The sequence below is a fragment of the Nomascus leucogenys genome, chromosome 4 (assembly GCF_006542625.1).
Source record: "Nomascus leucogenys isolate Asia chromosome 4, Asia_NLE_v1, whole genome shotgun sequence".
Taxonomy (NCBI): domain Eukaryota; kingdom Metazoa; phylum Chordata; class Mammalia; order Primates; family Hylobatidae; genus Nomascus; species Nomascus leucogenys.
The window spans coordinates 24,330,645-24,348,468 of record NC_044384.1 but is presented as its reverse complement, the minus strand read 5'-3'; the positions used below and the strand labels follow the sequence as shown (position 1 = coordinate 24,348,468).

At 35.5% G+C, this 17,824-nt stretch overlaps 1 protein-coding gene across 34 annotated transcripts in view; it reads right to left on the bottom strand.

Moving 5' to 3' along the window:
* The window catches only part of TCF4 (transcription factor 4), a 366,421-nt gene that overhangs the window by 113,097 nt on the left and 235,500 nt on the right, over window positions 1-17,824 (bottom strand). For 19 of the 34 annotated variants that reach the window (XM_030810368.1, XM_030810386.1, XM_030810379.1 and 16 more), the window contains 2 exons: window positions 14,368-14,497; window positions 13,849-13,898 (listed from right to left, as the gene is read on the bottom strand). In XM_030810368.1, the coding sequence (XP_030666228.1) occupies window positions 13,849-13,898; window positions 14,368-14,497 (180 nt within the window). Of the gene's footprint in view, window positions 1-13,848; window positions 13,899-14,367; window positions 14,498-14,754; window positions 14,897-14,955; window positions 15,009-15,281; window positions 15,480-17,824 lie in introns of those variants that run through there. The other 15 variants (XM_030810377.1, XM_030810380.1, XM_030810371.1 and 12 more) reach the window with 5 other exon arrangements.

Here is a 17,824-nt window from a genome sequence, read left to right as displayed (position 1 = left end):
GAGAAATAAATAAAAGGCAATCGAGTAATTTCGGAATATTATCAAGCAATTTTGCTTTCTTTAGGGGGCAAGAAAAAGAAAGAAGCTATCATTTGAAGGCCAGCAATGAAAGGGTTAACAGACATATGCTGTATAATTAGGAGATGCATTAATGATTATGAATAGTAAATGATTTGGTGCAAAGAAAAAAAATTTTAGTCAAAGGGACATGTACCTATCTTACATGTTTATTAGTAACTGTATATAACTGGAAAATTCTGCTATTAAGAATCTTGCATTATTGGTGTAAATACTTCCAAGGGTACATCAAATTGTAATCTTTCATACGACATCCATCAAACCAGGCTGGAGATTTTGACAAACATTAAACACAGTAAGGAGGCAATTATGTATGCATGATTTAATCTGCAACTAATTAATATGCAAATTTATTCATATGTTAGTTACTAAATTAAAAATGCAAAGAAGCCCTTATGGTGATTCTCGAAATTTTGCACAAACAGAACATTTAAAATGTAAGAAAAATGAAGTTTTTTAGAAAACTATAACACACTTTTAGTGTCTCCAGAACCTGTTGCATTAAGAAGACTCAAAAATATGTGTTTAAATACTAGATAATAATTTAAAAGGTGTGCTAATTTTATGTGAGAATGTGGGAACAGAAAGGTTAATCAGAATTCTCTCGAACTCTTTAAGAGATACACTCTAATTACCAGACAAATGGTATTCTATTTCTAAGCTTCCTTCCCTGCTTTTGGGTTGTCAGAAGTTGGTCATCTACTGATCTCTTACATAAATGGTTAGGAGTTTTGAGGGGAATAAATAGTATTTGAAAGCAACCAGATATAATGAAAATTTAGGGTAACTTTGAGACCATTTGGTGTTCACTAAACAAAAAATTCGCTCAAGATGGCAACTCGCTCTTTCTGCCTTTGGGGAACAGCTCTTTGCAAACAGAGAAATGGGAGGAAAATCTTGAGAGGCTAGAAATTCTACCAAACTCTCTTCCAAATGAATCTTCAAAGAAAATAATGTGGCTAACCAAAAAGCAACAACCTCCTAAAAAAGCAGAAGGTAATTTTATCTGAATTCAATCTGGCTATTTTAGTCCTACATTTTCCAGACAGTCCAAAATTGATTTGAATCTTGTATGTGAGATGAGGGGTGTGGAGTGGTGATAATTTAAAAATATCTTTGGGTGTCTGTATACAAGGGAGTATCCCTTCAAGTGCACTATATATTATTCTTTGGTATTATTGCCTTATGCCAGAACCTGATTCCCCTATGACTGCCTAGTGATCAGCGGTGAGATTTTGTATGGATCACCTCTCATCTGTTTACCTTTTTCATCCGACGTCCGATGGCCATGTACGTATGCACAAAGCTCCTGGAGCTGACTCTTGGAACAGCTGTACTGGCCTCAAGAAATCAACACAAGTCAACTGTATGAGGAAGCACAATAACAGCGTCTACGGCTCTTCCTAGGGCACTGAACTCTCACCCATGTTAAAAAAAAAATCACCATCAGTCTCGCTGCTGCCAAGTGACACACAAAAAGGAAGTTAACCATTGGCTGTGACTTGCATTCACAGTCTGACTCTGATTTCCCTGCTTCCCTTAGCCCATTCTGATGCCAAGCGGACTACAGCTTGCCCATTTCATTTCGACCACGGCAGCCAAAAAAAGCACTGCCCCACCGTGCGACGACAAGCAGTCTGTTTTGATATTAGTACCTCAGTATGTGATATAAGAGAGTCAGATGTCCTCAAACTATGTGCCCTCCCCCGAGGGACTCTGTCCTGGCCCTCCTTGGCCAGAGAGATGGCAAGCGTGCCACAAATCTTTAGCTTTGAAAGCACAGGGGACGGACAGGCACTATCCGCAGGCTCAGACAGAAATGGCCATGAGTGCCTCTTCTTCCAGGGAGAGGATTCAGGCCCTCCAATTCCACATTCTAGTCTAACTGGAAATATTAACTCAGATTCTATTCACTCCCTGCCAGCATACAAAGCACAAACTGAATTACATAAGAAAAAGAGTCATTTTCTTATATAATTAAATTGTAGTAAATGCTAGTAAGTAAACATCAGGTTTCCTTCTTTTTCTTTCATGAAAGACAGAGGAATACATGGGGTTTCCAAAAATTGATTTTTTCATGGATTCCTGGGGAGGAAGATGAGAGTGAAGTATTCTCCCCCCGCCCCAACAAATTCTGATTTGTGTGCTAAATGTACGGAATCTGACTCTAACCTGGTTTAACCTCTGAATGTGCCTGGTAATGTTCTAGTTCTCTCCAGCACTAATAGATCATGCTTTTTATAATTCCAACGAGGCATCGTCAGGTGAGGACTGCAATTGCTGGGCATTTCAAAAGTCTGAGAGTACCCCAGGCATCTTTAATTTTTACAGGTGACTCAATTTTTGTTGTGACCAGAACTGAACATAAAGCTTTTAAAAGCTTAAATGTACACATTTATGCATTCATTACACAGTGTTAAATCTAATTTGTTCTTTTTACTGTCACAGGAAGCACATGTTTAAAGCAATCTGTTTCCTCATGTGAATGCTTTCCTGTCTGTTTAAAAAAAATTGCGACACACTTTACCCTGAGTAACCAAGAGGTGATCATAAATATCCCTAAATAGCATTAAACAGATATGAAAGACATTAACACTTTCAGAATGCCAAAGTAGTATTAAAAAAAAAATTCTAACAGATGCTCCTAGGTCAAAAAGTGAAATGTGTGTTTCCTGAAAAAACACTCTCATCAGAATCATAAATGAACTGTGAGTGGAGAAGTGAGGTGTTGCTGAACAAACCAGGATCCTTTTGGTGAGGAACACGGCAATCCACTGCCAACGTGTACTTGCCATAAAAAGCCAAATCGAAATGGAAGTTTGATGAAAACCAATATCCTTTGTAATCCACAAGGTGGCAACGACTACGAATGAGGGGTGGCTAAATCGGATCTATCGGCTTTCCAGAGAAAAATTATCTCTGTGAACTGAAGCATCAGTCCCTGTTCAGGGGGTACACGGAAGAAGTTCAGGGCTCACCAGCCAACAGGGACCTTTCCCGAGGAATCTAACTCGGTGCCTGGTTTTTCTGCAAATTAAAATTGGCTGGGAAAAGACATTCATTGTGGAATGTGGAGACCACGCTTCCGCTCACACCTCCCCTCCCTACTTTCAGCAGATGTTTTTTTCTTTAAATGCAAGAAGAGTTAACTAAATCAGCCTTTATATATATTTAAAAAAAGTGTTTTAAGTTTCTCATGGCTGATGATCAAAAATACCTTTTCTTTTGTGAATTCAACAGGGGCATTGAGAAAAGATACATTATAATGCATCAAAGGCTAGAATCCAGCCATTCTTTGACTTTACCTTAAAACATCTGTACAAATATTCCTGCTTAGTGTTAGAAATCTACCTAAGCAGTCCTAAACAAACTGAACTCTGTTTACTTTATAAAAGAAACAGACTGCCACACAGGTCTACCTAGTCCACACATCTTCATCTTGCCAGGCAAAGTTAATACCTTAGGCCTAGCCTTCAGTTTTGCGGGGGGATAGCCAGCCCCACAAAGGGGCTGTGCATCACTCAGGCAGACCCGTTCCCGGCCTGAGAAAAAGCATGTATCTCCTTATCACTTAGAGGCAAGGCTGATTTAGGCATAAACAAATTATTGGCCAACGGAACCACATTATAAGCAGCTCCGGGCATCATAGCCGATGTACCAGTTCAAAAGAGAGAAGATAGAGAAAATATTTCTAACACAAACTTTGCAGACCACTAGGTCTAATGATTAAAAGGGCTGACTACATGTCTTGGTTTGATAGAGATGGGTTTGCAGAGCCTGGGCAACACAGGGAGACCCTGTCTCTACCAAAAAAAAAAAAAAATTAGCTGGGTGTGGTGGTGTGAACCTGTGTACCCAGCTACTCAGGAGCCTGAGGTGGGAGGACTGCTTGAGCCTGGGAGTTTGAGGCTGCAGTGAACTATGATTGCACCACTGTACTCTAGCCTAGGTGACAGAGCAAGACCCCATCTCAAAAAAAAAAAAAAAAAAAGCAATATTACATAATTTCAGAAAAAGCAAGTGACCTCTGTTAGGTAAAATTATTTTGCACATAGTGAAGACCCTGGTCTTACTTTCTATTCTATTGCTAACTACTCCTAAGTAGGCTGCCATGTTAGATGTGTTTCTCAAATGCCAAAAGAAAGGTAGTTACCTTGTTACTGATAATAGCGTGACACTGCTTTTTATTATGTGTAACAGTAGTATGTAACATTCAAGGATATTACATAAACGCACTCAAACCCCAATGAGTACTTATTTTACAATTAACTGTGTAGCTAGGAAGTGACATAGCCCCCTAAAAACCCAGTTGATCAGATTTCATACTCTAACCACTATATTATACTATCTTTGTTTATACAAATGCTCTCCTGGACTGCCTGGCATACTGATTTGCTTGGGCAAAAGTTATAGGACATGACTATACAGAGATACTGACGATCATTCTACAGTGAAATGAAACTTCTGAATATCAATTTATTGTAGACAGTCAAATACTTGCTAACTTAACGGCAACCTTTCTGTAGAGAGCTTTTTGGTCTACAGTGTCTGAAACGCTATAGGCAGCATAGACAGCATCATGGTTAAGAACAGAGAAACTTTAGAGACAGGCTGCCCAGGTCTCACTCCCAGCTCTGCCACTTACTATGTGTGACCGCAGACATGTTTCTTCACCTCTCTGTGTCTCATTTTTAAGTCTCTTGAATAAACAGTAGTACCCATCTCATAGGATTTTTACAGGAATAAATGATTTAATAGATGCAAATGATGCAATAGTGTACCACTTAGAACATGGAATAAGTACATGGAATAAGTACTCTGGCATGGAATAAGTAATTTGATAAAGGTTTGTTATTAGTATGTTGACACCACCTTATTATGCAGGCACTATTTATACCTGCTTTGTAGACACAGAAACAGGTTTGTGACCTAACCAAGGCCACTGGGTGAGTAAGTAGAGGCTGTCAGACGTTAAATTAGAAAGGTCTTTTTATGTCTAGTGCAGTGTTTTTTCTACCCTGCTACACCACTTTTACTACTATATTCATTCACTGGAAATATATTTCAGAGTAATACACGTAAGAAAAGCAGTGAGTCTGGTTTCTATAAGACAAAAAAAGATGTATCTAAAACATATCCCTCACCCTCGTCAAGGTGATCACAAGTGAGTAAGGTCAATCAGTTTAAGGGACAAAAGTCCATGTGTTACACTTTGTGGGTTATTTTATTGCTTAAATGCATGACTTTCTCAAAAGGCTACATGGTACACTCTTTAAAATGCTAAGATTATTCCTACAAATTGTGATGCAAGTGACACAAGACTGCAAATTTCATTAAACGTGAAGAATCTCAGTTGAAAAGCTCCACGATTTAAATAAGAATACATAGAAGAAAAAGACATGTTCCATGTTACATGGTGTGTCTAGTTTTTAGCTGCAATGAAAAATACTCTTTGAATAAGTATAAATGGAGAAAGGAATGAATGAATAAATGAACATGCTTTTTTCCCCTTCTACCTGGGCCCCCCCAGGTTGTTACTGTCGGGTTTCACTTACATCAATATTGGGTGAAGTTACTGATATATTTACTAAAGGGAAAATGAAATAGCATTTATTTGTAAAATAATTACTGACTGCAGTTTGAATTTTGTAATCCCAACTATATCTGTTCATAATAAATATGTTTAATTCCATTTTCTTTGCTGTTATCAATTAAGCCACAGATTATATGTGCCAATGTCTTATATATCTCTAAAAATAAAACTCATATTAAGATACTACATGAGGGACTCCAAGGTTCTGGCAATTCAATTTCACTCCTGAATCATATGCCTGAGTATTAAATGGCAGGATTTCGAATTTATTTTATGTAACAATACTTTCAAATAGTACAACAGATACAGAAATGTGCTTTTCTACTTGACCAAATGGTTTAAAAAATTTAAACTAACTCAACAAGTCTAAATCATCAGGCCATAAACATTCTCTTAATAAATCTCAGCTTTAGTAGTAATGCAAAATGAGGTAAACACTGCTGCCGCCTTAGACAATTTTTTTCTCATCCTTTAACGTCTTGAGTTATTAAACTTTCTTAAGCTAGGCCCCAGTTTTTATACTCCACTTACTATTAAATTATTTTGTACTTCAAGTTCGTTTCATAAAAAGCAAGCCAGAAAATATTATTGTACTGTGTTAATGTACCTGAGCACCTGTGAAACAACCCAATTCTCCAAACAGGGTTACTTGAAAACATTAATGCTAAGAATCTGCCACCTACTTGAAACTGCTTTCTCATAGCAGCTAATGATATAATGATATACTGTGCCAATCGGTAGAATGAAAGCCATTACAATATTATTATAAGCATAATTCAGGAGGCATATTTAGAATGATATGAGCTGTGGAGGGAGGAGGCTCCTGTAGACACTTAGGTATTCTTTCTCAGATGCCATCAAAATAATTGTTCCAAAGTAGCATTTTCCTAAAATCCCTAATGGTAACAGCAAGTGGTAACAGTGACACTTTTTGTATGTGTGTGTGATGAATGACACCAGTTTTCATGATTAAATGTACTTGCAAAGGTCATTTTTATGAGAAAATATAAGTCTTTCTAATATGGCTCCATGTTTCACAAAGGAAATGCCCTTTAATCACTGCCAACATATGGCAACACACTGAGAAATTTTCTTTACAGTTTGCTATGAAGAGAGCTTCACTATGGAATGTTCCTATTTCCTGCTCTATGGAATAATCAAAATAAATTTAGTGAAATTTAACACACACACAGTTCCTCTTCTTATTACTCTGGAAGTAAGCACTTATATATCAAGTTTCATCCCTAGTGGCTTATTTATGATTAATTCCTCAGATGACAAAGTCAGACAAGAGACAACAGTCGGTGTCACTAAACCACTTAAGTAGAATTCTTAAAATGTTTCTTTCAAAAAACAACTTGCACATTCTTTCAGAAGTGAAATCTATCCATCTCACCAAATCATAAAGCATCTTTATTTTCAACCTTGAAATTTTACAAAATGCAGAAACTTCTGCACTACCTTAATTTCTCTGAAGAGGGAGTATATGCTCAAGTAAAGCATCAAACTCCTCAAATAGCTCTACACCTATGCAGCAGCTGCAACTTAAAAAAGAATCACTCACATGCTGATGTTTCCAGATAAAATAATTAAGCATTTAAAACTACAAGTTTTGCACCACATTTTATAAAAGCTCCTATTCCTTTAAAAGAAGCACACTCATACACATGGGTGCACATACACACGCGTGCACACACACATCCTGGGATAGTCGAAATTGATCAAGGCTGAAAATCCTGTGCTATTGCTTTGAGGTGCAATTTTATGTTCAGTTTAATAATCCAGTGCAATTTATGTAAAAAATCAAACAAAAGCCAAGACAAAGCAAGTGTCTGTCAACAGCCTGACAAGTATGGATTTTGCCTTAAGAAAACACAACTTTGCCAATTCTTGAAGAGACTCCTTATTCTTTTAGGATTACTGCCACATCTTCTAAGAGAATCTTATTTAGCCTCCAATTCCTGGTTCATTACTTTCAATGAAAACCTTTAGAATTATTCAAAACCAAGAAAACATAGAAAATGCAGAAATTGTCAGTGATCTGGAAAAAAGGAGAACATTTTGCTATGTTAGCAAATAAAACTATTTCAATCAATTAAATTTTAAAAGTTAAAAAAATGGTATTCAACCAAATTATCAAGGCATTTATCTACATTATTTCGTAAATATAAATTCACAGTTAAGCGGGATGCCATAGAAAAAGGTTTTATTTTCAAAATACGTGCAAGCCCTGTTATAATTCTCTCTGGGTAAAGCAGCCCTGCAGTGGTTTCCTACACTTCTCAGTAATTTAAACCACTCTCGAGTCCAAAACTTCACACCAAAATATACTCTTCAGTGAAAATGATAAAGTTCAAAATAGCAGTTCCCAGAAATATACTTCTCTTTTCTCAACAAGTCCAGTTTTACACTAAATGCTATTATTCCAGCTGCTAACATCGTAACGAAAGTCCTGATAAATCTTAGCATGCAAAATAGTATTTTGAATACTTGATTAAAAATAAAAACACGTTGGAGAGTAGGAAGACACATCAGGCACCACTCCTTAGAAGAGATCACTGAGTAGAAAAATGGGGTGCTGCTGGCTAGGAAGGCTTCTTTCTGGTGGAAGGAATGAACTGGTGGTGTTTTGTTTGAGTATTTGGGGCATATAATCTTTTTGTTTGTAAAGATAAAGCAGGAATAGCTCAAAAATACACAAACCTTTCATCCACAGTTAACCTTCATGCTTGTCTTCTCCTTTATATTTCTTCTCTCTTTCTATCTAAAATATGCACGCCAGAAGCCTTCTTTCTTAAAGGGTGCAGGATTGGGCTTCAAGGCAGAGAAAAGGAGGATAGTGGATGAAGGAGCTCATTATTCCAAAATTCCAAACAAAAATTCAGAAATCCTTGAGCAAAATTCTGGGATATTAGAATGCCTAATGGTATATATGTTGAGTATGTGCAAGCCTCTTGTGTGCTTTCTGAAAAATTTTTAATGTAATAACAGCCTCCAATGAAAACAAATATAAAGATTCTCCTATATTTTTTCATATACCAGCAATTCATAAAAATCATAAACTCTATAGTCTCAATGTGCAATAGAGAAGATAAGATTGGTTTTCACGAAAAAAAAAAACGCACATGCTGAACTAGAAGTCTTTGGTTTAGTAAATTCAGCATTAACTGCACACATACAAAAATATTTTCACTGTCATGAATATTTTCTCAGCTTTCACTGTTCCCCATTGTCATCTTATATATGCCGTGTAAATTTTGTGAATAGTTTTGTCCTATTTGAGATGACTTAATTGTGCCACTCTTAACCTCCTTCTTGCCTAAACATTAATTAATAAGCACAATTTTAATATCTAAACCTCATATTTCAATATCTTTAATTAGAGAATGGGCACACTAAGTTTAAAAGTGAATACTGAGAGCTATCTTAATATTTTAAACACTTACAGTTATACTTCTTCACAAAGTATCTATCTCTGCAGGGATGAACCTTGAAGAGGTTCCTCCTTTCATGTCTTATCACACAATCGGCTACTTCTAGACTTTCCTAAAAAGTATAGAGCCCAGATGGCTGATATTTAGTTCACTTGTGATTGGTATTATATTTCAATAAAACTTTCATCTTAAAGAAAATCGTATTATTACTTTTTAAAATTTGTTGACATGAAAAAGCATCGTTCTGATTTCCCTATGATCAATTTCAAAAGTGATGTAGGAAATTATGTATTTCTGAGTTCAGTACTGATTTTTTAAATCATATATAATTTCCAGCCCACTAATAAGGAAAAAACAATTTACCAATATCTCTTTTAAATTGTTTGTGATTTCTTCAAGCACCTGAGAAAAAAGGGGTTTTCCCTAAACAGCTCCAGATATGGATTCAACATCATGTTTGAAATCTTCAAATAGGAAAGTTTTTATATAACACAAAATACATAGGACATTTAAAGCCATTAGCATTACTCATTTTTTCTTGATACCCCTAATAATTGCTTCTGTAAAGGAAACTCTAATCCATACTTAAATATTTCACTTTATTTAAGAATTATTTCCTTATGAAAATTGGTGAACCTAATATCGAATACACACTGTTTTTATTTTTCAAACCCACCTATTGATTAACTTATGTCACAAATATTCTTGAAGTGTCCAAACCTTATTTTAGAATCTTTATAGTAGTAGAAATTGTTTATCTTAGGATCCATGTGTCCCAAATTATCTCTGACCACTTAAAGTTTGCCAGGTCCTCCTGAGTTTTAAAACAAAACACACACACAAAACCCCTCTGTAATTTACCGTAGAAAAAAGACTTTACTGAGAAGTACAGTTTTAGGAAAGATCACTGGAGATGAGAGGTCATAAACTATTTCTAAGGATAAAATATCCTATTTTCAGAAAAATCTGATGTTCAAGAGATTCCAACTGGGGTCATGGTGAGACCATCATTAAAGATTCAAATCGGATTACAAGTGGAGACAAATTCCACCAAAGTTTGAAGTAGAAAGTTTGTAGTTGTTAACAGTTTCTGATAAAATGTATATAATTTTGAAATATTTCAAGTTCTAAGATGAAAGTTTTATATGTTTACATGTTGATGGGCAGAATAAAGTTTCCAAAAGAGAATGCCTTTGTTTTGTTTCTGTGTTTGATGAAAGTATCTCAAAACAGCACAATATAAAATTTTTTGCTACTTTCTAGATTTTAGTACTTTCATGTTAATTTCTGTTAAGAATCATGAATCATTTTTTTCCAAAACTTTAATTTACTATAGTACACTTTTCTGTGTATGAATTCATGATTCATTGTGTATGATTATTAGGTTATATAAAACAAATTTGTTGAAATGAGCAGTAAAGTTACGAAATACTGAGTTTAAGATGAAATATGGTTTGAAATAGAAAACCAAAATGTAGAAATCTAGCAAAACAAGATGTTCTCATGTAGATTCAAGAGCTTAGACATGCAAAATAAATTCTGACATCAACAAAAGACAACGCTTTATTACTAAGGTCTTCGCAAAAAACGAGGGCTACGAGAAATTGGGACGTCACTAAAAAGAGCAACATACTAAAATATGAACCGAGAAGATAAAAATGTACTGCGGTAATAAGCAGAGCTCTCGTGGGCAATTAGATAGCTGTCTTTCACACAGGCTTGCTTTAAAAAAAAAATCACCTTAGCAAGTACTGGTCTATGTGCACTAGAGGGACAGGCTTCCCCCCCACACACTGTGCTTGTTCTGTAGACCCTGCCTGGTGGGTCTTCTGTTATCCCACCATCGTGTCATACTTCCACAGTGACGTGAGGTCTCTAGATGCAGCACACAAAAAATTCGTGGATCCTGCCAGATCCATGGCATGATGTCGGGCCAGGCCTATGCTTTCTCTCTCCCACAGATGCTGCAGTGTTTTCAAAACAGGGCTAGGCAATCCCCTCTCTCTCCTGATTGCCTGGGAGGAAGACCCAGACTAATGGCGGCAGAAGAAGTCCAGTCTCTGTACCACAGGCGTGTCACAAATAATACCTGATGATGCAGCGTCACCGTTTAAGTTTTCTTCCTTTTATCATAAGGGAAAGAGAGGGCCCATTTCAAAATTGGGGGGGAAAGTGAGTTGCCACAACAGATTGTGACAGATTTATTACTATTTGTCATGGTAAATATGTATCAAAGAAAACATATAAGTGTCTTTATGTAGTCATAATCACTCCAAAGGAAACCTTTTATTATCTCCAATCTTTTAGTATCTGTTATACAAATACTCATACATACTGAAACAAATTTAAAAGTATCTCTTATCAAATAGTCATAATTTTATTTGAGCTTTAAAAAAAGCATGGCAGAGGTCTAAAAATATAGAAATACAGATCTGCTGTGAGAAAAGTGTGACCGTGTCTACTGCAGATCTTTTTTGGAATCAAGTTAAGATAAATATTTTGTGTGGTGGTAAGCCATGTGGACCTTGTTGTAAGTAATAAGCAATTGATATTTACAACAAAGCTTACATAAACTAAGTTAAATTGCTATGAAAATAGAGCTGAGATTTTTTTAGGTAATGAGTAAATGGATGATTAAATTATAAAATTACCTAAACTTGTTCTTCTTGCTCAAAAAATAGCGATAAAAATTTCATTTTTAATTGTATTTTCTTCCTCCTTGTATTTCAGAAAAAAGGCTATTCATCAAAATGTTTCATAAGGACCATGAAAACATTTAGTCAAGATAAATCTTCGAAGAAGAGCAAATCCTAAACTGACCACTAAAAACCTAAAATTAAATAGAATAAAACTAAATTCCTAATTCCCAAGTTTTGTTTATTGGGAAAGAAAGGAAAATTATTTTTATATCTCTGAATGTATCACAACATAGCAGCAACACCTAAATTGTCTTAACAGCAAACAAAACACTGTAACAGTAAAATTTTCTAAAGGGGCCAGTTAGCTATAGGGAAATACTTAAAAATTTACAACAAATTACGAAAATTGGTGTTGACAATGATTAAGAATATACATACCATCCAATGCCACACCAATGCACTCCTTAGAAATTGTCTAGATTTCTGCCTAATCTTAGCATTGGATAAAACAAGTTAATTTTAATATGAAGCATAAGGAGGGTAGGATAGCTTTAAGTTTTTTATGGCTTTTATAGGACAGTTATTCCATTGTTTCAGAACATTCAAAGGTCCACTAAATGCATTTAATATTGTCCATATTAAGTTCAGGCATGTTTAAAATGTAAACAGCTGTTAGGACTATATCATTTGAAGTTGTCATAAAACCTATTAAAAGCTAAAGTTTCATCAACATTAAATCCACCCCTAACTTCAAGCTTAAAATATGCTTATAAAATCCTTTGGGCATATTAGTCAATTTCAATACAACACGGAAATTCAAAGAATAAACAACTGAGTACAATTTTAAGTGACTTATTGACAGTTGAAAGTGACTATACACCATTGGCAATCTTATTTACACAATATTTTTCTATATTTATGAATAATTTTGTGATGCTTCTTCAACATCACCAACTCTATCATAATCAGCATACAAAATTTACTCTTTTTCCTGATAAGACTTATTCTGATATATTCATTTAATAATTGTTTGGATGAGCTGAACTGAAATCAAGTCAAATACACAGGTGTTTGGGTTAATCTAATCTTAGCACATTTGCAAGACCTATTATTCTTCTAATACATTAAAAATGAAATGAAACTAATATGAAAGCATTGATTGGTAATATACTTTAAGAAATCTAAATATGATTTTATATTAAAGTATAAAAACACAATAAGGCTCATTAGCATTCTTTTCAAAGAATGCTAGTACTCTATAGAATTAAATCAAAACTGTATCACAGGAAGGAAGAATGAAAAAAAGGAGGAAGGATAAAGAAACAAAGAAAGAAGGGAGGAAACTATGTTTTCATTTTATATGAGGAGAAAATTACTAGAAATGGACTAGTCCTAAACAAAATTAAATACAATTATATAGGAAAGTAAGAATTCAAAATATGATATCAGGTATTGAGTTGTGATCACATCCAACTTTTGCTGTGCTAGGGACCTGGGGGCGGGTGGGGGATATTAGCAACTTCTGCATAGAGCTCCAGCTATTAAAAAGACCCAGAATGCTCTTCGTTACAGCTGACTTCTTCTAGTTGTCACCTGGTAGTAAAGACACAAATGGCTACTGATGCAGCTACCTTTGCAGCCTTTATTCAGCAGCCTCTCCAGAAAATAGAGACATTCTTCCTGCACTCTGGGCTGAAACCCATGTAAATTTTTCCTAAATCCTCTCCACAAATCTCCTTTCGCATGCAAATCCATAAATCATCATAATACTGACAAAGAATTTAACCAACACATGAAACTAATACTCATTCTCTTGAAAGCCCTGTACAGGTAAAACTCCGCAAACTTCAGGCACCTTTTCAAGGCTCTCTTTAGAGCTTAACCTGCTGAATATCAACATAACCACCCAGTCTTCCAGGATGTGCAATTAATCACTCCAATGTGGGTCAGGTGGCTGGATGTGCAGGTCATTTCTACCTCATCCACCTTCTAGATAAACGTGCTGCTCTGGGTGCATGGAAACTCATTTACTTCTATCTCCTTCCCATCAATACAAAACAGAACAAAATAAGCAATATACAAAGCAGAAACAAGCAGTACTTACTGAAGATGGCAAACCTGGAGGAACTTTTCGAACTTTCTTTGTCTGTACCTCTGAAAGAAAATGAAGATGCTGTCAGCTCCCAAATGCCCATTTTCCTAACCAAGATAGATTAAACCACAAAAAATTCTAGATGATACCACATTTCCTCAAATCATTACCTTAGCAAACTGTAGTTACCATGATCACATTTGATTCCAGCAGAAATCAAATTCTGCTTTGTTCATAAAAATGAAGATATTTTGCTTTTTGCTACTTTGATCTTTTAATAGCTTCCTTATGGGTGCAGCCAAGAGAAAACTAGAAATAAGCAGACACCAAAAAAGTTCTGCTACCATAAGTTGTTAACGTACCTACTCAGTGTACTAGGGGGGAAGTCTCCAGGCTGACAACTGAGCCAAATTTTATGGTTTTCTTGGGGTGGGAGGTAGGATGGGGGGGCGATATTTTAAAGAAAGAAAGAAAGAAAAAAAGAAAAAGGCATAATCATCCCTCAGGCATTCAAACAAAGGAATACCTTACCCATGGCACTACTGTGAAGAGGCCTCCTTCGGGGATTATTGCTAGAATACTGATAGTACTGGGAACCAGGTTTGGTGGGCGAAAGGGTTCCTGGGTTGCCCATATCCATGTCACCTCCAAGGAGACTCTGCTAAAAGGGAAAACAAACATATAAGGTTAATTTTTTACTTTCACCACCTCCCAACTGATTGTTAGTACTTAAACCAACGCAATAAAGCAAACAGCATCTGCTAAGCTGAGACAATTAAAACAAAACAAAAACCCAAAAGAAAGGCAGTCTAAGAAGCTATCACAAAGTTTGTGAATTTTTAATTCTTTACTGTTAGGAGGAAAGTAGATGATTCCCTTTAAACAATATTTTTTTTTAAGTCTTTTAAGATGACTCACGTTTTCATTTCACAAAACAAATGGCATTTATATAAGACTAATGTTTCCTTTTTCTAGACTGAGGCTCATATCTGGGAACTATTCACCCCCTTCCTTAACAAGAAGAATCTCATTTTGTGAACGCACACAACTTCCCCCGGCTGCATACACTGGGGGTAAGTGTAGCCTATGAACTCGACTGAGAACCCTGCCCCTCTGTACCGCATATCATGATTCTCCACGAACTGACACAGCACCCACAGAAGAGAAAATGCCAACTGAACCAAGAGGAAATTCAAATCCTCACACTAACTCTCGAAATTACAGAAATAGCAGATATTCCACACTAACAGCCACAAAGGACTTCAGAATGCCCTCTTGAGGTCTATCGGAAGCTAAGACACGTCCCACAGATTAAACATTTACCTGAACACTAGAAAACTTCCACAATAACCTATCACAGTGTGACAATTATTAAACTTTTAAAAATGATGACATCAGAAAGATTATATAATACCACATTTTCTAAAAACTACATAGAAACTTACCCATAATATATAAATCGCCTGATTATACTCTGCATTGAACACATTGTTCTTTTAATTATTCTGATATGCAATAAAACAAGAATAGATAGTACCATTTATATTAAGAACAAATTTACTGTTTAATAAAGAAATTTTAAAATTAAGTACTAAAAATCTAACTTTATCGTTACTTGTAATCAACTTTTACTGACTGAACTAATTACTGTCCTTGATAAAGTACAGAATGTGTTTTCCCTAATCTAAATTCTAATCACCATGTCACTCACAACAGACTTAGGGATGCTTCACTAACACACTATTCACATGCAAAATACTCTAAATAGGCCAATTATGACTCTGCCCCTGTTCCCTGGTTAACCCGCTGAGAACTGAAAAATTTCACAAGGCAGTCACCAACTAAAACAAAGGGTCCTTGTTTTAAATTAAGACAGTCTTTTTGATTCCTAAATAGCTCAACAAAGTGGCATGTCTTCTAGTGAAAGCAGTTGGTCAAATATGACCCATAAGCTGGAAAATCAAAAATTCAAACCTCCCCTTTCCACCGCCATATAGCTAAATATCATAAAGAGAACCTCTCTATTCCAAGGGGTTTTTCTGAGTGTTGGATGAGTCATATATAAAGGACTAATCAGCTACTGACAAGCTCGCCTTTACTGATTCCAGTTTAAGACTTTTTCAAGAGATATGTAATAAACATTACTTCAAAATACAACTTCAAGGATGAGATTTCAGATTGAAAGCACATTTTGAGTAATAAACTCATTGCTAGTATCTTAATGTTTACCACATAAATACCTGATAAAACCAGATTTATCAGATAAAAATCTGACATCTGCATGCTCAACTATTGCCTCGTTTGAACTTAAGAGACATATTAAAACACTACACAATGACAAACTAAAACATAAGGCTTATTATAATAAAGTTTTGCATAAATCAGAAATCTAGTAACAAATAATTTATCATTTAGGAGTGGCATTCAAAAATTTTTGAATCTCAACCTAAATTTCACTCTTGTCATTTCTTATTAACAAAGAAAGTTATAGTGAAGTCTGTGTCCAAGTTTTCTTTGAAATTTCAATCAATAAAGCTGTGAATGATTTGAAATCACAACCTCCTTACAGTGTGGTAAATCTACGAATGAGTCTTTATTTCATTGGAAAGAGGAGTTTGAAAATAACTTCGTATTCTAGACACAAATCACCCCATTTCTTCATTTTTCTTTTTCTAGAAGTATATAAAATATTCAGAAAACGGCTGAGCAAATACGTTGAAATGCTTGCTTGTGTTTTCAAATGAGTTTAACCATTGGTTAATTCTTCTTGGTCCTGGTGGCAAAGGTTTTCACTTTCAAGAAATTAAATGCATTCAAGGGGTCAACCTAAAAACACACACTTGCTATACTGTCTTTTAGAAGCATTCACAATAGAGCTGTGAAAATATAAAATGATAACTACAAAACAGCTACAGGCTGTGGTTGACCTTACTGTTGTTAACTTAAAAGAAAATAATTTCATGGGCCAGTCATAATACATCACGCATCCAGCTCTTATATATGCAGGCGCAAGGGCTATGTGCAGTAACATAGCACTAGGACCAGATAGCACTTACAAACCTTTAGTGGTTCCTGTTAATCTTTATTTTTTTCACAAAGCACATTCATTCCTGTTTCTTTCTCCTTAGACCTGTTTGTTCCTATTTCTTTCTCACTTGGACAATAGAATCATTTTTCTAAAGCAACAAAAATAAACATTTCCTCACATTTAAGGGGGCCCTAAACACCTGCTTAGGGAAAATGAAGATAAAAATATACGTGTTCTTATTGTAGAGTATACTTATAAAGTGAACAATGACCATTTACTATTGTCTGGCCTTTACGTCACATACTTAACTCTCTGTAGCAATGAGAAAGATAAATTTTCCACTAGTTGAAAAACCTGAGTTTATGAATTTTAAAAAGTGAATGGTGTTTGATTTAAAGTAAATTAAATTTTGCAAAAAATGGATAAGGTATTCGTTTATATTATGAATTTACCTGCATATATAGATATAGCTCTGAAGAAAAGTTTCTGCTTAATAAAAGTTAAGCTTGAAAACTACGTCTACTTTCAAAATGGGCAAATTCATCCTGGCCTTAAATAGGATTATAATGGTTTTAGGTTTTTCACATTGTGCAAGCTCATGTTCTGCGGTTATGCTGGGTCCCAGTAGTAGGCTGCCCGAATCTGCCAGGAAACACTGGAGGCAGATGTGGCATCTGGCAGAGCTAACCTGTAAATCTTAAACCCATAGTTTAGCATTTTGCTTAACTGTCCACAGTGTGATGAGACAAGCCCTTCCCCTTACTCGCTCCTATTTTTTTTCCCAAAAGACCTAAAATACCGTAACCAAAGAATAAAACACACTGACTTTGTCAACCAGGTTGGAATGTTTCGGGGTTCACCCTCTGCAGCCAATTCCCCTGCAAATGGCCATTCCTAACTTGGCCATTCAAATCCCCAAATACAGCACTCTGTGAGTGTCTTTTTCAATTAAAATTTTGT